We start from the raw sequence: 18024 nt of genomic DNA on the forward strand, positions 1-18024 counted from the left end.
TTTTTTGCAGTGCATTCACTTCTCTACCTGATTAAATCTGCATGGAATTAGTGTCTTTTTTTGGGAGAAGGTTTAGCTAAACTCATATTCACCCAAGATGAATATGTTCTCTTTCCCAGGGAGATTGCTAAATCCTTTCTTAGCACATACTACATTACCAGGCCTGCAGCATACCACTACATTATTGTTGATGCTCTTCCTGTGGCATGGCTGTGTGTGTATACGCTGGAATGGAGTGAAGGTAGTCATTTGGCTAGGCCCAGCAAGGATAATGGTGTGTTTGTAATTACTGCTAGTTTTTCTCTAGTGGCCATCTTCTGCTGCCACAATGGTTCTTTGTTTGTTCTGCCTTGTGGTCATGCCTGCTAAGTTGGCAGGAGGAAAAGATGTATGGTCATCCACAATGGATGAGAAGTGGGGAAGGCAATAGTAGGTAAAGGTACAAAACAGTATGTCTGTTTCTTTTTCATGAAGAAATCCCTAATCTGATACTTTGAAATAAATTTGCATTTGTAATGTACAGTTGTGTTCAAAATAATAGCAGTGTGTTTAAAAAAAGTGAGGCAAGATCAAAATCCTTATCATAGCTTTTATTTCCAAACACGCAAATGCATTGGGGACATTGCACATTCAATTCCAACTCTACATATGAAGAAACTTTTGTCAAATGTTTCTTCATCTTTACAGAAAGTGAAGAAAAAGGAATATTAGAATGTTCAAAAAAATAGCAGTGTCTGCATTTTTCTTTACAACTCAAACATTTACTGTATCAACTGTAAATTGAATAAAAACACTGAATTCAAGCCACAGTACACTTTGAAGACAGTGAAGCATGGTGGCACAGACATCATGTTATGGGGATGTTTCTCATACTATGGTGTCAGGTCTATTTATCGCATACCATGGATCATGGATCAGTTTGGTTACATTAGAATACTTGAAGAGGTCATGTTGAGGAAATGCCCTTGAAATGGGTGTTCCAACAAGTCAACGACCCCAAACACACCAGTAAGCGAACAAGATCTTGGTTCCAGACCGACAAGATTAACGTTATGGAGTGGCCAGCCCAATCCCTGGACCTTATTCCAATAGAAAACCTATGTGGTGACATCAAAAATGCTGTTTTTGAGGCAAAACCAAGAAATGCAGAGGAATTGTAGACTGTAGTCCAATCGTCCTGGGCTGAAACACCTGTTCACAGGTGCCATAAATCGGGTCCCTGCAACACAGATGCTCAGAAACAGAGGTTATACAACTAAATATTAGTTCAGAGATTCATAGGAAAGCTAAATCTTCATGCATTTTTCAGTTGATACAGTAAATGTTTGAGTTGTAAAGAAAAATGCAGACACTGCTATTTTTTTTGAACAGTCTAATATTCCTTTTTCTTCGCTTTCTGTAAAGATGAAGAAACATTTGACAAAAGTTTCTTCATATTTGGAGTTGGAATTGAATGTGCAATGTCCCCAATGCATTTGCGTGTTTGGAAATAAAAGCTATGATAAGGATTTTGATCTTTACTCAATTTTTTAAACACACTGCTATTATTTTGAACACAACTGTACTTGTAGAGACAGTTTCGGAAAACGTACCAGTTTGACAACACAGACTTGCAGATGCTTTCAAGAAGAGGACCCAACCTGTAAGAATGCAATACGTTTTCGGTTTTCCCCAGACATTGCGACGCGCAGCTATGATTAATAACCACAAAGCTCCCTTACGGTGCACTTTGTGGTTGTAGTTCTGCCTGGTCAGACATATTCCTGACGTATATTGTCTCATTTTAATTTTGGATTCAAAGTAAAGGTCTTACCAATCGGCCCAGTCATTAAATAAGTGGCCATTACAGCCAACCACATTACTCTATTTCTATTGGGTAGACTCTCAGTGTCTCGACCGTGAAGAACATTAATGTGATGCTTATAGAACACAGACAGATTTCCCCGGTGCAGTGGTATAATGTTGAGCGTGAAGTGATGGTGTTTTTCATGGTAATAAAGAATTGCAATGGTTAATGGGTGCACATGTGTTTGTTTGGGGTCAGACATCTCTTGAGAAGAGGCTGTTGAAGTCTATAATACCAGAGATTTCCGAACAGGTGGGAGCAGCCAGTTAGTATATTATCCTCCTTGCCCTTTTCCAGTCTGGTGTGTATTACCCTGAAGATGGGCTGATAGGCTGGCTTGTAATACAAACACACATCTAGTATTTTGCTTAGAACAGGAGAAGGAGAGATTGTGCCACTTTGTTCATCAGGAGACCTTGAGCAACTTTGGTTGCTACATGGAGATATGTGCTGTGTTGTTGTCCCGCTATTGTCAAGGGGTTTTCCAATTCATATAATTAGACCTATTTATTTCTGATGAGCCATCTTTGAAATTCAGTGTTCATCTAGCCTAGTTCTGTAGTGTACCCATAGTGCCATGATTGTTTGCTGCAGGTGACGTCTGTCTTGTGACTGTGCACGTAATGGTGTGTGATGAGACCCACCGCAGTGTTGCCTTCCACAAATATGAAAGAACAGATGATGGTTTGGGGCTGGATGTTGGCTCACCGGGGGGGGGGGGGGGGGGGGGGACATGCTATAGAGAATGATTTTCCGTGTAGCTCCAGTCTGACAAATGTGTTGTCAGCCACACGTAGCGCCCGCTGTCCATCAGAAAGTCTGTCATCCTCTGGCAGAATAGAAAGGGCAGTGTGTTTTATCCAGATTGATTTTAAAGCACTGCTCGCTAAACCTGAACAGTTTATAGTCAAGACAAAATGAATGAAAGAAAGAAAGGCCGACGGCATATGTGACAAGGATCCAAGGGTAAGATCAATCTCAGGGAATCATAGCTATTATGGTACTGTACATGCTCACATAACTCCAAACATGCCCACTTGCAGAATGATTTGTGGAGAGAGAGAGGCACAGCATGAGCCATGTCCACAGATAAGGTGGTACGCTGCAATTCTGGTATCCATTTTGGCATGACATTGCACTTGTGTTTCGGCCTGCCAAGAATGGTTTGTTATTGCCAATCCAAGCAGAGAGAACAATTTGGAAGTGAATTTAGTCCACAGAGTTGCACAAAACCTCCAACAGAACAGAGTATGTAGAGTTTTTTGCAACTGTCTTTCTGTTTCAGTTGATCAAATATTGTAGCCATTCGGTAGGAATGGTACATTGCATTATCTCTCTGTAGTCTCTTATTTAAACAAACAAGTCAAACTTACTTCGAAACATTACTTCATTAAGTGAACTCACAGGAAACAATAACAGAACCAAAATAAAAGTAGTAACTACATTTAAAGGGGAAATGTTCAAAACAAAATAGCAAAACAGCAAAGGCTACAGAAAACGGTCTTCGGAAATAGCACTAAATGAACTGGTATTTTAAAAAAAAATGCAATTTCACTGCTTACTTTGTCCTGACCTAAGTGGGCCTTGTTTGTGTTGTTCTCTCACAGGTCCACACAGCACCATATCACGATGCCCCCCTAACGAGTACCAGTGTGGAGGAACCGAACTCTGCATCCACATGAGCAAACTGTGCAACGGGGACCCCGACTGTACGGACGGCTGGGATGAGGGACCACACTGCAGAGGTATAAACGTCCCCACCAACAACGTCACCACCACACATCCATCCACTCAAACATGTTTAGGAGGGTTAATGTGGGCGGCAGTGGCGCAGCGGGTAGGGAGATTGTCCTCTGGAGTGCAGGGTCGGAGGTTCGATCCCCCGCCTACCCGCCACATGTCGAAGTGTCCCTGGTCAAGACACTGAACCCTAAATGGCTCCCAATGATTCAGAGGGCACTTTGCATGGCAGCTATTGCCATCGGTGTATGAGTGTTTGTATGAATGTGGTAAGAATTGTAAAGCGTTTTGGGGAAAATCGGCTAAAAAGCGCTATTTGTCAAGTTCATTTACCATTTACCATATACAATATGAATTTCAAAGAATGTGCAGATTTAATAATACACTTATTGTTCTGTATGTGTGAAAGAAAAGCGTGCAGAGAGAGTCTGACTGGGTTTCTGTTGTTCCATTTGTCGCTGGCTTATCGTACAGTTCTCAAGCCCTGAAATCTGCACACTCTCTGTGAAGCATCAGTGAAGTCACGGTAACAGATTGGTTCACCACATTGATGTGAAAGTGTTGTGGATTGTGCTGTGCTAAAACCTGCTGTGATGGCATGTTTTCTTTCATCAAGCTACAATTGCGTACGCTCCAAGGAGACACACCCCAGATTGTATGTTTGACATCCTTCATCTGGATATACGTGAAGCAACGCAGTCCATCATTTCCATTCTCCTAACACGTTAAATTAGGGAAGTTGCTATTTTTGAAAAACAGGAAGCAATTTATTATGAGGCTACAGCATGGCATGGCCTTATGACAGCAATGTGCTGATGATGTTTAACACACTGAGAGAAAATAGAATTTGATTGTGCAAAAGACAGTAAGTGGGTCAGTGGATAAATTAAAGGAAAGGGCGAAGGTCTAAAATGGAACTTCTTCTTTTGGAAGTCTTCTCTGTCAAAAGTTTAGCAGACTTTGTGTCTCAAACTGTAGAGGTCATATATACATGTTAAACTAGCCGGCAGGCATTGTTTCCGTCGCATCATTAATATGCGGCTTAAAGTGAATAAACCTTGATTGATAATAGTTTGAGTTTGCACAGGTTGGAGGTGAAAAAAGGCAGTTACGGCATATATCAGGCAAAATGGAAAATCTAATGATTTTGCTCAACCAAAACAAATGGCTGCATTATTATTCAATCCCTAGGCTTTGAGAGTTTGATTGGAAGAGCATGGTGCACCTGGCTCATCTACACGTTCAGTTAGAAAATGCGTTAGGATTAAATATTCATTAAAGAAACGTGGAGAGGGCCATGGGGAAAAGAACATCAAATTTTCATGCGCTTTCAGGCTAGCTGGACTTTGAGGTGAAGGGTGGACTAATGTGTTTGATTATGTGTACAGCGTGTGTATGTGAGTATGTTCCCCACAGGAATGTCTGCCCACACTTTCCAAATGAGGAGGCACCACCTTCCCTGGGACGAATATTACGTTTATTTTAGTGTGCGTTAAGTGTTGTATACTGTATATGTGTCCGTCACATATTTTTACTTTTTGTTCAATGTTTGTTTGACTAGTAGGTTAAGTGTCCCAGTCAGGGGCCATCTGATTTGATATCAGCCGTTTGCCCTCTGAACCTAAACCAGAGCTCTTAATGTGCTTTTATTATCTCAAAAATAATAATTTTGCAGTACGTGTCATGGCAGGTTGTTTACATTGTTGCCCACGTTGGTTTTTTTCTAAACGCGTCTCAGTTGTTCGGTGCTCCAGAGTTGTTTTGGAAAATTCTGGGGCATGTCTGTAATTTGAACTGTGGTTGTCTCGGCAAGCCTCTGGTCTGGAGAGCAGCGGGAGGAAGACTTGTGTACTTGTCCATAATATTCAGTGGACTGGCAGCAAGGGCAATGGTTATATGAAGACACTCATTTAGTGTTTTCATGCAGAGCAGATCAATTAAAAAGTCAACAAAAAAGTGCAACAACAAAAACATTATAAAATCTGAGGAGATGTGTGGTTTAGTAGGCTTTATTATTCATTTAGGAAATGTATTGTCACTGTGCAGAAAACGCACAGTACAACATAGCAGCAAAACTATGAGCATTTCTTTCCTTTTACTTTAGTTTGGTGAGATTGTTGATCCCGCTCTCTTTCTCTCTCTCTGGCTCTTTGTCTCTCTCTCTCTCTCTCTCTCTCTCTCTCTCTCTCTCTCTCTCTCTCTCTCTCTCTCTCTGGCTCTCTGTGTGTCTCTCTCTCTCTGTCATGCCGGAGGTGTTGTGTTTGTGTGACTCTGGACAAAGTGAATCACTTGTGACTGATAGATCTCAGCCGGGTTTGACATGGCCGTGTGTGTGTTTGACTATATGACTCACTGTATCATCACAGGATATGCAGGGCACTGTTAGAAAACTGCGCCAAGATTCCATTATGCATCGTTCAGCTGACTAGGAGGTGGGATTGTGTGTGTGCCCGTTTATATTTGATGTGTGTGTGTGTGTGTGTGTGTGTGTGTGTGTGTGTGTGTGTGTGTGTGTGTGTGTGTGTGTGTGTGTGTGTGTGTGTGTGTGTGTGTGTGTGTGTGTGTGTGTGTGTGTGTGTGTGTGTGTGTGTGTGTGTGTGTGTGTGTGTGTGTGTGTGTGTGTGTGTGTGTGTGTGTGTGTGTGTGTGTGTGTGTGTGTGTGTGTGTGTGTGTGTGTGTGTGTGTGTGTGTGTGTGTGTGGCTGATTGTTGAGTGTGAGAGAAGTATTTCTATATTGTGTCTTTGGCCTTTCACATGTTTCTAATATTTGTTTTTACTTAAAGGAACAAGCCAACTTAACATCACGTCATATTTTAGTCATTCAAAAACATTGTGATGAAAATAAAAACAGCCGACATCCAACAATTGCAAATGCTCCGCTCAGTCATAATCCAAACGGCGATAAAGAGTTATACAGAGATTAGATAATTTATAGCAAAATGAGTCAGTAACTCCAGGGATACATGTTGATTGTATGGTGTAAGTTGTATGACAGAACCTGTATATACCACAGATTTATAGTGCAGCTCACTTAGCTGTGGTAGTAATGGACAAATATTTAGTCGGAGAGGTAAACGGGGAAACACAAATATACGTAGTCTTGGGCAAAAGTGGATAAAAGCAATAAAATGGCCCCGGGTGGACTAAAATCCCCCAAAGCTACATGTACATTTTTTTTGTTTTTCTTGTTTTTCCTCGCTCTGTGTCTCTACTGCTTTCATATCGAGCTGTTGTTCACTTGTGATCCACTTGTCGGCTTGAATGAGTTTTCTTTATTGTTTAAAGGGACAGCCTGATAAGCTACATGTGAAGGTGCTGTCACAAACATCATACAGATCATCTGTTGCCAGCCTGCCTCATGTCAGTTGGAGGCCGCAGAGAAAGAATAGCTCTCCAATTTAGCCACACGCATCAAGTATTTTCCCGCTAGAGATGTAAATACTCTATGGGAAAACATGGCCGCCTCAGCAACAAACCTGCTCCTTCTCCTCTCTCTGTGTCCTCTTCCAGCAGGATGAATGACGCTTAGTGATCGTAGCATAATCTGTATGCTTATAATATAATAATAATGATAATAATAATAATAAAATATTTAATTTACAGTATATAGCGCTTTTCTCGCACTCAAAGCGCTTTACATAGGAGCACAACAGTAAACAAACAAAAGGAAAATGTAAGGTTGATGGGGCTTGGGTTGGTGGGTGATCTAGGGGTAGGCAGAGGAGAAGAGATGGGTCTTATAGTAGTATATTGAATGGATCATTATGTAATTATGCACACCCACCTACTATTAGAACCACAGATGCAGCGTTTTCCGCCCATTTTATTTCTACAGGTAAATCCCATTGAGACCGGAGACTCTTTTGCAAGGGAGACCTGTTCCCATTTACACGTTACCATTCACACACACATTCATACACCGATAGCAGGCTAACTATCGACATTCACACGAGGCAAGGTGGGTGAAGTGTCTTGCCCAAGGACACAACAACCATGACACAGGTGGCAGGGCGGGGATCGAACCTCCAACCCTTTGATCATCGGCCGACCCGCTCTACCATCTGAGCCACAGTCGCCCCATTAACAATGCCCATGACAGGAAAGGAATCATGCATACACACCCCATTTGCCTTGATAGCCAGTAGTATTATACATTATATTGCTGTATGTCCACTCGCATTGTTCCTGCACACATGACGCCACATAAACTCATTCTTGTCTTCTGTCCCCCTCCTCCTCCACCCTTTGTCTCCCTGCAGAGTTTATATCCAACTGTTCGCTCATGGCTTGTCAGGAGAGCTGTGCGGTGACTCCAGCAGGCCCTGCTTGTTACTGTAAGAGTGGGTTTGAGATCAGCCCGGATGGAAAGACATGCAAAGGTGAGTTCCCTCTCTAAGCCGATGGACACCCTTAGTAGGCCCTGTGATACATGTGCGGCTATACAGCCCCGGAAAAAATTAAGAGACCAGTCTGGATTTTTCTTAAATCTTCATCTCTACATAACTTATTGAAAATGCTCTTAATGACAGAAATTTAATTGGAATTTGGTAGAAGTTTTGTCAGTAGTTTATATTATAAAACCAAAATGTTCTTTCTACTCAAACATATGCCTTTAAATAGTCAAACGAGAGACACTGGACATTTGGAGTGGTCTCTTAATTTTTTCCAGAGCTGTATTTGACTCACCAGTATTTCATCAACAAAGTCTGGGAAAAATAGCATATTTGCGTGGGTTATTCTTGCTTGAATTAGCCAACAGCCAACAATGACAAGGATGAGAATACAACTGGTTATTTTTCAGATGTTGTTTTCTATGTTGCATCAACAACAAACATGAGCTTACCTGGCTAATGTGCTTACTGTTCCGTTAACTCCACTTCAGTCCAGTACTAGTTTTTTTTTAGCATCCAATGCTACACCAGTGTTTACTCAGGGCTTTGGGGGAAACTAATTCAGGTGCAGAGGACACAGTGGGTAGTTCAGGGGGCCTGGGAGTTTCAAGCATTCACCAGAAATGATTTTGATATCTTATCAGCCGCTCGGGTTATAGTAGAGTGACTATCGTTGGTTAGCAACTCTTGTTAACTCATATGATGGTTATTTTGTGCCACAAACCACCTTTTTAATGAATCACTAACCAAGTCCAGCTTACATAAACAGAATCGTTACAGGTATTTGGATGGGGTATAAAATATGTGCATGTGTTTGTTTATATTTTATTTTTCAGTTTGTATTAATTTCACAAACAAAAAATTGATTATTAGCTGTACCTGAGCAGTTAACCGACCAGGTGTTGTTTTTGTGTTTTTCAGATTTTGACGAGTGTGGTGTGTATGGGACCTGCAGTCAGTCCTGTACTAACACTGAAGGCTCCTACTCCTGCTCCTGTGTGGAAGGCTACTTGCCCCAGCCAGACAACCGCTCGTGCAAAGCCAAGAATGGTACGTATCAGAAACTGAAACTGTGTGGACGTTCTGTTTAACGTTCCTCTCGTTAAAGGTGCACTATGTAACTTTGGGTGTGTCAGAGAAGTGAACATTCTCTAAGGTATATACTCATAACTGAGTAAACAAACTTAACTCTCCTCACAGGAAAATGTGATCCCTGGAACACTGTTTTAAGTTAGAAAAGCTTCCTGAAAAGTTACCGTCTCACTGTTGTTGTTCACAGCAGCAGGGCCCATCGTTTTTTTTTACAAAAATAATTCTAGTTTGAATCCCGGTGACTGAAAAAATGAGATTTATGAAGATACAATTATTCATCACTAAGAATCACATGTAGAGTAAACTAACGCCAGGCTCTGCAAATGTATCCAAATCCCCCTCCTTTGAAACTGCATAGAGCACCTTTAACCGTTTGTTATTGTCCACGTTATATACTCCAGTGCCCGTGGACCGTCTGCCCGTGCTGCTGATAGCCAACTCCCAGAACATCCAGGCCACCTCCCTGAGCGGCACCACGGTCCACAGCCTGCTCTCCACCAGCACCAAGCAGACCACAGCCATGGACTTCCTCTACAGCCAGGAGACTGTCTGCTGGATCCACGTGGGCGACTCCCCCGCATCCACCCACCTCAAGTGTGCCAAGATCCCCAATCTGAAGAGCTTCACGGAGGAGAGAGTCATCAACATCTCCCTTAGCCTGCACCGTGAGTAGACACCACCACCATCTCCACCACCCACCGCACTGTGCAACTTCACCTCTGGTACATTATGTTTTGTTTAATTTATTTATTGTTTTTTTTTTCATTTTTACATCACACAAAACTCTGGTACATTATTAACACAAACTACTAGTAATACTTGCCTTTAAGTGTACAGTTGCCCACATAAATCAGCAGAGGTTATGATCTGAACAGGGCCACAGCTGAAAGTCCCCCCATACATAAAACCACATCAGGAAAGGTGGCTACATACTGCAACAAGGTCTGTCTCTGTGTGTGTGTGTGTGTGTGTGTGTGTGTGTGTGTGTGTGTGTGTGTGTGTGTGTGTGTGTGTGTGTGTGTGTGTGTGTTGTAATTGTAATTAAAAGACACAGACCTGCTCCACGCTGTGTTCTGAATTAAAACAAAACTGACATCACTTGCACTGCATCCTCTGCGTCCCAATATGATGACTGCATTTTTTCCCTCCTTAGATCCTATCTGAGAAAGCAGTCTCACTTTTTTCGGATGCTTGATACACAGACAGCATTTCAGAACGGTTCATTCCGTGCTCTGGCTAAAATAATATATACCTAGAGACGTGTTGCATACATACATTGCAGTGCAGCACAAGGTGGAAAAAATCTAGAAAGAAGCGGCACAGCAGACGTCTCTATCTGTCTTTTGCCTACGACCTGGACCTTGAAACTGCTAAATGAGCTGACTTTGTTTCTTCAGACACACAAAAAATTTATCAAAGACCATGTCCCAACTTTATTTACAAGAGATTCCCCTGGTAGATACAGTAAAAGCACATATAAAGCCCTAACATTGGGCTACAGACATTGGCTGCTCCTCTTTTTGAGCGATTTTTTTTTTGTATCTGGTTTGAATCCTTTTGGATTTGACGTGGCTTGTTGGACTCAATGTTCACATACACACATGTCTGGTTTCAGATGTAAACAGAGGGGACAAAAGATTTCCAGAACTGTAGCCAAAAAAAAAACTGTATTGAGCATCATTGAGCACCTTTTTGGAATAGATGTGTCCCTTTTTTCTCCGCCGTGCACACGAGCCTGTGAGTCAGAGATAATGTGACAAGACATTAAAAGCAGCTGTGTTTTTCCATGGCTGAAGTTTCCTTTCAGAGTCTTTTCTCTCTCCTGTAAAAAATGAAACTAAAAAGACAGACCGTTGAGATCTAAAGAAGCGTGATTGAATGCAGACGTGCGTACGTGCGTGTGGACAACCTGCGGGTCAAAAGCCTCCACACCCACATCCAGCTTCCCCTCCCTCCATCCCTCCCTCCCTCCCTCCCTCTATCACTCTCTTTTGGTTTAAGCCCTCGGTTCCTAGCCGTGTTGCGGCCTGTTTTTTTTTTCCGGGGAAGCTTGTCTTCACTGTGAATCAGAGGGGCAAAGCAGCCACAGAAACAACACAAAGTCATTAGGAATGTGTAATTGTACTATCTTTTTAGGAAGTTGCTTGACAGATGGTTTATGATTATCTGCATTGTCTATTTGGCAAACATTAATTAAAGGACTTTGGCTTTGAAATCAAAACAACATTGCATTTCTCGATCACTTAGTCATCACGTGCCTATTTTCTGCCCACCCCGCTTGTTGATCCTTTAACACAAGACTCTGGGGTATAATGCAGAAAAACTATAATTGTATGGACTCATAAAGCCCAGCATTAGTCATCTCCTTTCTTCTCTGCTTTACACTTGCATACGAGCATTGTTGACCGATCTGTCCACTCTGTGTGCAGCGTCAAATGTCTCTTTCCATGTCACTGGAGAAGGCTCCACTGACAGAAAGAGCAGACCGTCAAAAGAAAATGAAAAGACCTGATGATGGCAGTGACAGGGCAGCTCGCACAGTGCGGTGTAGCTGTCATTTGGAAATCTGTTCCTATCAAAGCAGGTGATATCAGACAGGCTCTGAACATGATGAGGCGTTCAACTGTGACAAGACCAAGATCAAGCCCGATGCAGCACTCTGTATGAAAAAAAAACATCATTAACGCCATCTTTAAAATGATGGACATGCTGTAGTGCCACATTGATATTTCCTGTTATGTGTATTTGTTCCTAATTATTGGACACAAATCCCTCTTGCTGTGATCATACAGCTTTAACCTGAACCTCACATCAAACTCTGCAATTTAAGGACCAGAAGAATTTTCAGGAAATTCCATCAGCTTCAACTTGGCTTCAACTCCATGGCTGTCCCCCACACACACATTCACCCCCACACACACTGCAGCGCTCGTGTGGAAGCACATCCACATAGACACATGTGCAAACACACGCGTACGCACGCACGCACACACACACACACACACACACACACGCACACACACACACACACACACACACACACGCACACACACACAAAATAAAGAACAGGCTGCGTTGGGGAGCATGGACAGGAAGAGCCTGATCGGTGTTGAAGGATTAGAGCTTATATTTGCTGAAATGCATGCTTCCTGTATCCACATGACAGTATTTACTATTTTCCCATCAGCATGTGCATGAATGAGATGGAAGAGCACGCTTAAGCTTTTTCTCATCTGCTCCTGTCTGTAACGTGTGGTGACAGTCGAGACAGAGGAGTTGATCTTTGGGGACAAGGCTGCTGCCATGTGCATGTGACAGTATAGGAGGAGAGGGTTTAGGCTTAAAGTCAACATGGAAGAAAACAGTAGAAACCAATGGCAGGGGCAAACATACAGGAAACGATGTGCGTGTGGTTACAGTGACTCATGACCTCAGTATGCCACAGATGAGTTGTCCAGATGTGTCAACCCCCCCCCCCCCCCCACCCCCCACCACACTCCAGCACTCTCACTCTCACTCCTTTTGTTTTCTCACTCCCACTTTCTATTGACAGATCTCATTCTATATTCGTCGGTGTGTGTTTCTTGCCATTACCAATTATACCAGTCACTGAAAACCATTGTCCTATATACAGAAGTGTTGATATAAGCCCGACGTGACTATGAAAATTGAAATGAAAATGTTACTAATTTTAGCTTTTTAATAAAGAAGAAATACAGAATATATTTGAGTATGACATTATTTAATGTAACTGTGCCGAGGCGCAGGAATCAACCTCTGAATGCATAGGCTGTAGTTAGGACCAGGTGAAAATCACTTCAATCCGTCGGTTCTAACATAAAGTATATGGATGCTGAGAGCAATGGGAAACCTGATTCTCCACACTATGCACTGGAGGGCTGATCCCAGAGCTGTCTCTAAGCCTCCTATTCCCTGCTTGTACTGTAAGAGCTACAGTACCTGCTTCCCCCCCACACTCCTGCACAGTGAGCCACAGTGTGTGCTGCTTAGCACAGACAGTGGCCTGAAATCTCCTTAAGAGGTCATGTGCTGTTAAATGGCGAGCCGAGTCAGCACATTTTCAAATCTTCTCTCCGTTCAACACCTAGATTCAGCTTTAAACCTCTCTCTCTCTCTCTCTCTCTCTCTCTCTCCTCCTTTTTATAATCACACACATGAAATGTATTGTTAGCCTTCAGTCTTTTAGTTTTTCACTCCCTCAAATGATCCACTTGTTTGTCCCCACTAGCTGAGTATGTACTTCTTCTGGATCTTAACCCAAACACATTTAGAGCCAACATTTTTTGTTCTTGTGTTTCTTTTATTTTTTATTTTTTTTTGCCATTCTCCCCCTCCCTGTATGTTTTTCTGGAGTGACGCCTTGGCCAGATGCTTGGGGGAGTGTTATGGAGTGCAGGAGGTTGACGAAGGGAAGTGGGGGGATGGGGTGCAGGAGCGTTCGGTGTTGACGCTTCACAATTACAGTCTAAAAAAGTCACCAGAATCTGCTCCATTAGCTCCATGCTATCGATACAATCAATACAACTTTGATTCCACCGTGTTAGCGGCATCGCTCCTGTGTTAGATGTGAGCCCCTCACTTGTAACCCAATGCATAGAGTTATTTGCAGCAGAACGCTGCCTAGCATAGCATTGCTACATCTAGCAGTGCATTTTGAATACATTATCGAGACCTCCACTTGGCGGGGTGTTTTTCTTTGACCAACAGGGTGCAGCGAGATGAAGTAAAAAAACATGGCGAAAACAAGTTGTTTAGTGAGAGTGGGAGGAAACAAAACGAAGAAGGCAGCTGGTTCTGTTTAGTCAATTATGCCGTGTTGTTTTTTTTGTTTTTTTTATAGCATAGTTTCAGACAGACAGAGAGCTGCAAGTTAATGAATCCAGACTGTTTTTTCCACCTCTGGGGAAGAGACAAAGGAGAGGGATAGGGGGATGAGGCATGGAGGAGGAGAGAGAAGGAGAATGGGAGGAGATAGAGAAGGTCTTTGGCGTCGCAGGAGCCATTTCTGTTATGCAGAGGTGGAGGAAAAAAGAAAGGGCATGCTGGGGATGGACGTTTGAAAAAAATAAATAAAAATCTAATTCTGGGCTTTCAGTAAACTTTTCCAATACTGCACACATCTCCACTTTTCTCCTTCCTTTGTTTATCCATCGCTTAATCAGTGGATCGGTGTGTTTTGCTGGGGGGCAGCTGGAAGCGTTTAAACAGAGAACTCTGTGTTAAAAAGTAAGAGCACCTTTGGGAATACGGCCCCTGATTCCCATAAAGCTCAGAAATGCTGCTGCACAATGCCCAAGTTTCGTTTTTTTGGAAATCAGATCTCTCTTTCTCTCGCTCCCCCCTTTCTTCTCTTCTGTCTTTTATCTGTTTTCCACTTCTATTCCAAAAACCCAACATATTTGAAAGTGTTTTCCCTCCCCTCCACTAGTCAGGCTCCTCTGAGAAATGTGTAATTTTTTTCTTCTAAAAACAGAGGTCTCTTCTGAAATTACAGTCAGATTTTATTGGTTTCAGAGTTGGTTAGCTTTAGCTGTGCACGCTTTTGTTGCGCACATATGCCGAGGAATCTGCTTAGTCATCTCCCCCATCCCCTCCACCCAAGTTTTTATTCCCCATGTTGATGAAATAGATCCTCTGGTCCGCCCCTGAATCTACACAGTGACCTGATCACCCTGTAAACATAGCGCCACATTAGACCTTCATCCGTAGCACGTATAGCACCGCATGACCGAGGACTCCCGCAGCACGACTTAAGCCCTACGTGTGTGTGTGTGTGTGTGTGTGTGTGTGTGTGTGTGTGTGTGTGTGTGTGTGTGTGTGTGTGTGTGTGTGTGTGTGTGTGTGTGTGTGTGTGTGTGTGTGTGTGTGTGTGTGTGTGTGTGTGTGTGTGTGTGTGTGTGTGTGTGTGTGTGTGTGTGTGTGTGTGTGTGTGTGTGTGTGTGTGTGTGTGTGTGTGTGTGTGTGTGTGTGTGTGGAGAGCAAGGGCTTGTGGCAGCTGTGAAAATACAAATCTTGTGGTTTTTAAAGCCCCCCTCCCCACTCTCTCTCTCTCTCTTTCTCTCTCTCTCTCTCTGAAGCTCACTTATATGCAGATGTATAGTTTTCCAATTTTAAGATAAATATTTAAAGGTAATACAGTCGCTCATTATAGATTTTTTTAAATATCAGCTTTCAAAGTAGTATGTAATAGCAATGTAAGGCTTTGTTAGTATAAGGTTGCATAAAGTGGAAAAACTAAAGTAAACTACATGAAGACTCAGGACTATTAAGTACCACAGCACACAAGGAACTAGTTACTTTCCACCACTGGCTAATTACATTGATCATTCTGGATTCTTTAGTATTCTCCCTTGTCCTTCCCTTGAGCTTTAACAATAGCTTTCTGTCTCTGTGCTTAGTTGGCTCAGACTGGTGTTTGAGGGAAGGAAGGAAGAGGAGGGAACCAGGGAGAGAGGGGTATATTAATGTCTCGTGTTATTCTTTTTCAACTATTTCTCTCCTGTCTCAGACCCTCCCTATGTGGTCCTTTACCACATTCAGAACAGTTTGGATAGGGCAAGGGCTATTCTTTTTTTTTTTTCAGTCTCCCAGTGTTGAAATTCTTTAAATGTTCCATAAAGTGTGTTTCTGGTGCCATTAAAAAAAAACACATCTAGGTGTTTGAATTTCACCAAAGGGTGGGGCGGTTGTCTTCCCCCAAGGAGCTCAAGAACGCTAAGCTACAGCCACGGCGACATTGCACTGAGGCAACAAACAGCCTGTCTCATATGCTGCCTGTCTGAGTGACTGTGAATGACATCCACATTACCTAGACACTTGCTTATTAGAGTTGGCTGTCATCTAGTCTACCAGTCAGGAAAACTGTAAGACCAAACCTGAAAAATCTGGACACTGTGTGTGAACGTGCGTGAGGGTGTCGGAAAGAGAGAGAGAGAGAGAGAGAAAGAGAGAGAGAGAGAGAGAGAGAAAAAGAGAAAGAGAGAGAGAGAGAGAGAGAGAGCTATTGAAGAAGCTGCGAAACAGCATTGTTGAAGTAGCTGCGACACAGTATTTCTGACTAATTTATTTCATCACATCACTAGGACTCCAGCAGCTAGTGTGTACGACAACATCACACGCCCAAGTTCTAAACCAGTCGAAATGAGAGAATTTGAGTAATTGAAAACACTGTCTTTGCTTCCTGCTGCTCCTCCTCTGTCTGATATTCACCCCCCCCCCCCCCCCCTGCCCCTTCTCTCTGCCCAGATGTGGAGCAGATGGCCATCGACTGGCTCACCGGAAACTTCTACTTTGTGGATGACGTGGACGACAGGATCTTTGTTTGTGACAAAGACGGGCAGACGTGTGTCACCCTGCTGGACCAGGAGCTGTACAACCCTAAAGGCATCGCCCTGGACCCAACCATGGGGTCAGTGTCACCTCTCACTTTCTCACACACACACACACACACACACACACACACACACACACACACACACACACACACACACACACACACACACACACCTATCTATCTATCTATCTATCTATCTATCTATCTATCTATCTATCTATCTATCTATCTATCTATCTATCTATCTATCTATCTATCTATCTATCTATCTATCTATCTATCTATCTATCTATCTATCTATCTATCTATCTATCTATCTATCTATCTATCTATCTATCTATCTATCTATCTATCTATCTATCTATCTATCTATCTATCTATCTATCTATCTATCTATCTATCTATCTATCTATCTATCTATGCAAAATCATAGTCCCGTGTGAGTGGCTGGATTCAGACTTCTGTCTTCTGTTGTTGTTACCTAACTTTAAATAGTTGAAATAGGGAAAAAAGGCTTAAATTGAGGTTTGGATGTTAAGGGTAATTGATTACAGATGTTATGTTTGCAGAGCAGACTATTTAGGTTTTGAGTGAAAAAGACTGTTTTTGTTACAGTTCTTTTGTTTATGACCAGACTTTCCAACTGAAAGTGTGTGTGTGTGTGTGTGTGTGTGTGTGTGTGTGTGTGTGTGTGTGTGTGTGTGTGTGTGTGTGTGTGTGTGTGTGTGTGTGTGTGTGTGTGTGTGTGTGTGTGTGTGTGTGTGTGTGTGTGTGTGTGTGTGTGTGTGTGTGTGTGTGTGTGTGTGTGTGTGTGTGTGTGTGTGTGTGTGTGTGTGTGTGTGTGTGTGTGTGTGTGTGTGTGTGTGTGCGTGCGTGTGCATGCACGTCTGAGGGCTCACATATGTACACACATTTGCTTGTAGCTAAGTGCATCATTTTCATACCATGCAATTTTCTCGGCTGTAATTGGTTCTTCCAGTAACAAGGTCAGCTATACAGTATTCAGTGTAGCTGTTTTTGTTGCTGTGGTCTGCAGTGTCATTAGAGGGATAGAAGAAACACAACAACAATAATGACGACAAAATAACAGAAATCAACCTTTGTTGTGCTGTTTGAATTGGTCACAACAAATCTTTCCAGAAATACCACTCTGACTGTTCACCCTTTGAATTAGATTCACTCTTAAAAAAAAGAAAAGGAAAAGGAAAGGGAAAATTGACAGAAAAACAACATCATTATTTTTCGTCTCTGCTTCATATGGTGAATAAGGGATATCAAACCAGTACAGCAAAGCCAGATAGGCTGAAAACTATTTCTAAATTGTAATCAGGTCTGATATGTATATATATTTTTTTCCCCACAGGAAGGTTTTTTTCACCGACTACGGTCAGATCCCAAAGGTGGAGCGCTGTGACATGGACGGCCAGAACCGAACCAAACTGGTGGACCACAAGATTGTATTCCCACACGGCATCACGCTGGACCTGGTCAGCAGGCTGGTGTACTGGGCCGATGCCTACCTGGACTACATTGAGGTGGTGGACTACGAAGGCAAGAACCGGCACACCATAATACAAGGCCTGCTGGTGAGAACTGAGACC

The 18024-nt window shown here is 42.6% G+C and overlaps 1 protein-coding gene across 1 annotated transcript in view; it reads left to right on the plus strand.

Moving 5' to 3' along the window:
• The window catches only part of LOC307249060 (low-density lipoprotein receptor-related protein 1-like), a 101820-nt gene that overhangs the window by 27455 nt on the left and 56341 nt on the right, over window positions 1-18024 (plus strand). The window contains exons 3-8 of the mRNA XM_080025660.1: window positions 3454-3591; window positions 7846-7965; window positions 8899-9027; window positions 9471-9734; window positions 16336-16498; window positions 17787-18009. Coding sequence (XP_079881786.1) covers window positions 3454-3591; window positions 7846-7965; window positions 8899-9027; window positions 9471-9734; window positions 16336-16498; window positions 17787-18009 — 1037 coding nt within the window. The remainder of the gene's footprint in view (window positions 1-3453; window positions 3592-7845; window positions 7966-8898; window positions 9028-9470; window positions 9735-16335; window positions 16499-17786; window positions 18010-18024) is intronic.

This window comes from Ammodytes marinus (assembly GCF_949987685.1).
Source record: "Ammodytes marinus genome assembly, chromosome: 4".
In the NCBI taxonomy this organism is placed as follows: Eukaryota; Metazoa; Chordata; class Actinopteri; order Uranoscopiformes; family Ammodytidae; genus Ammodytes; species Ammodytes marinus.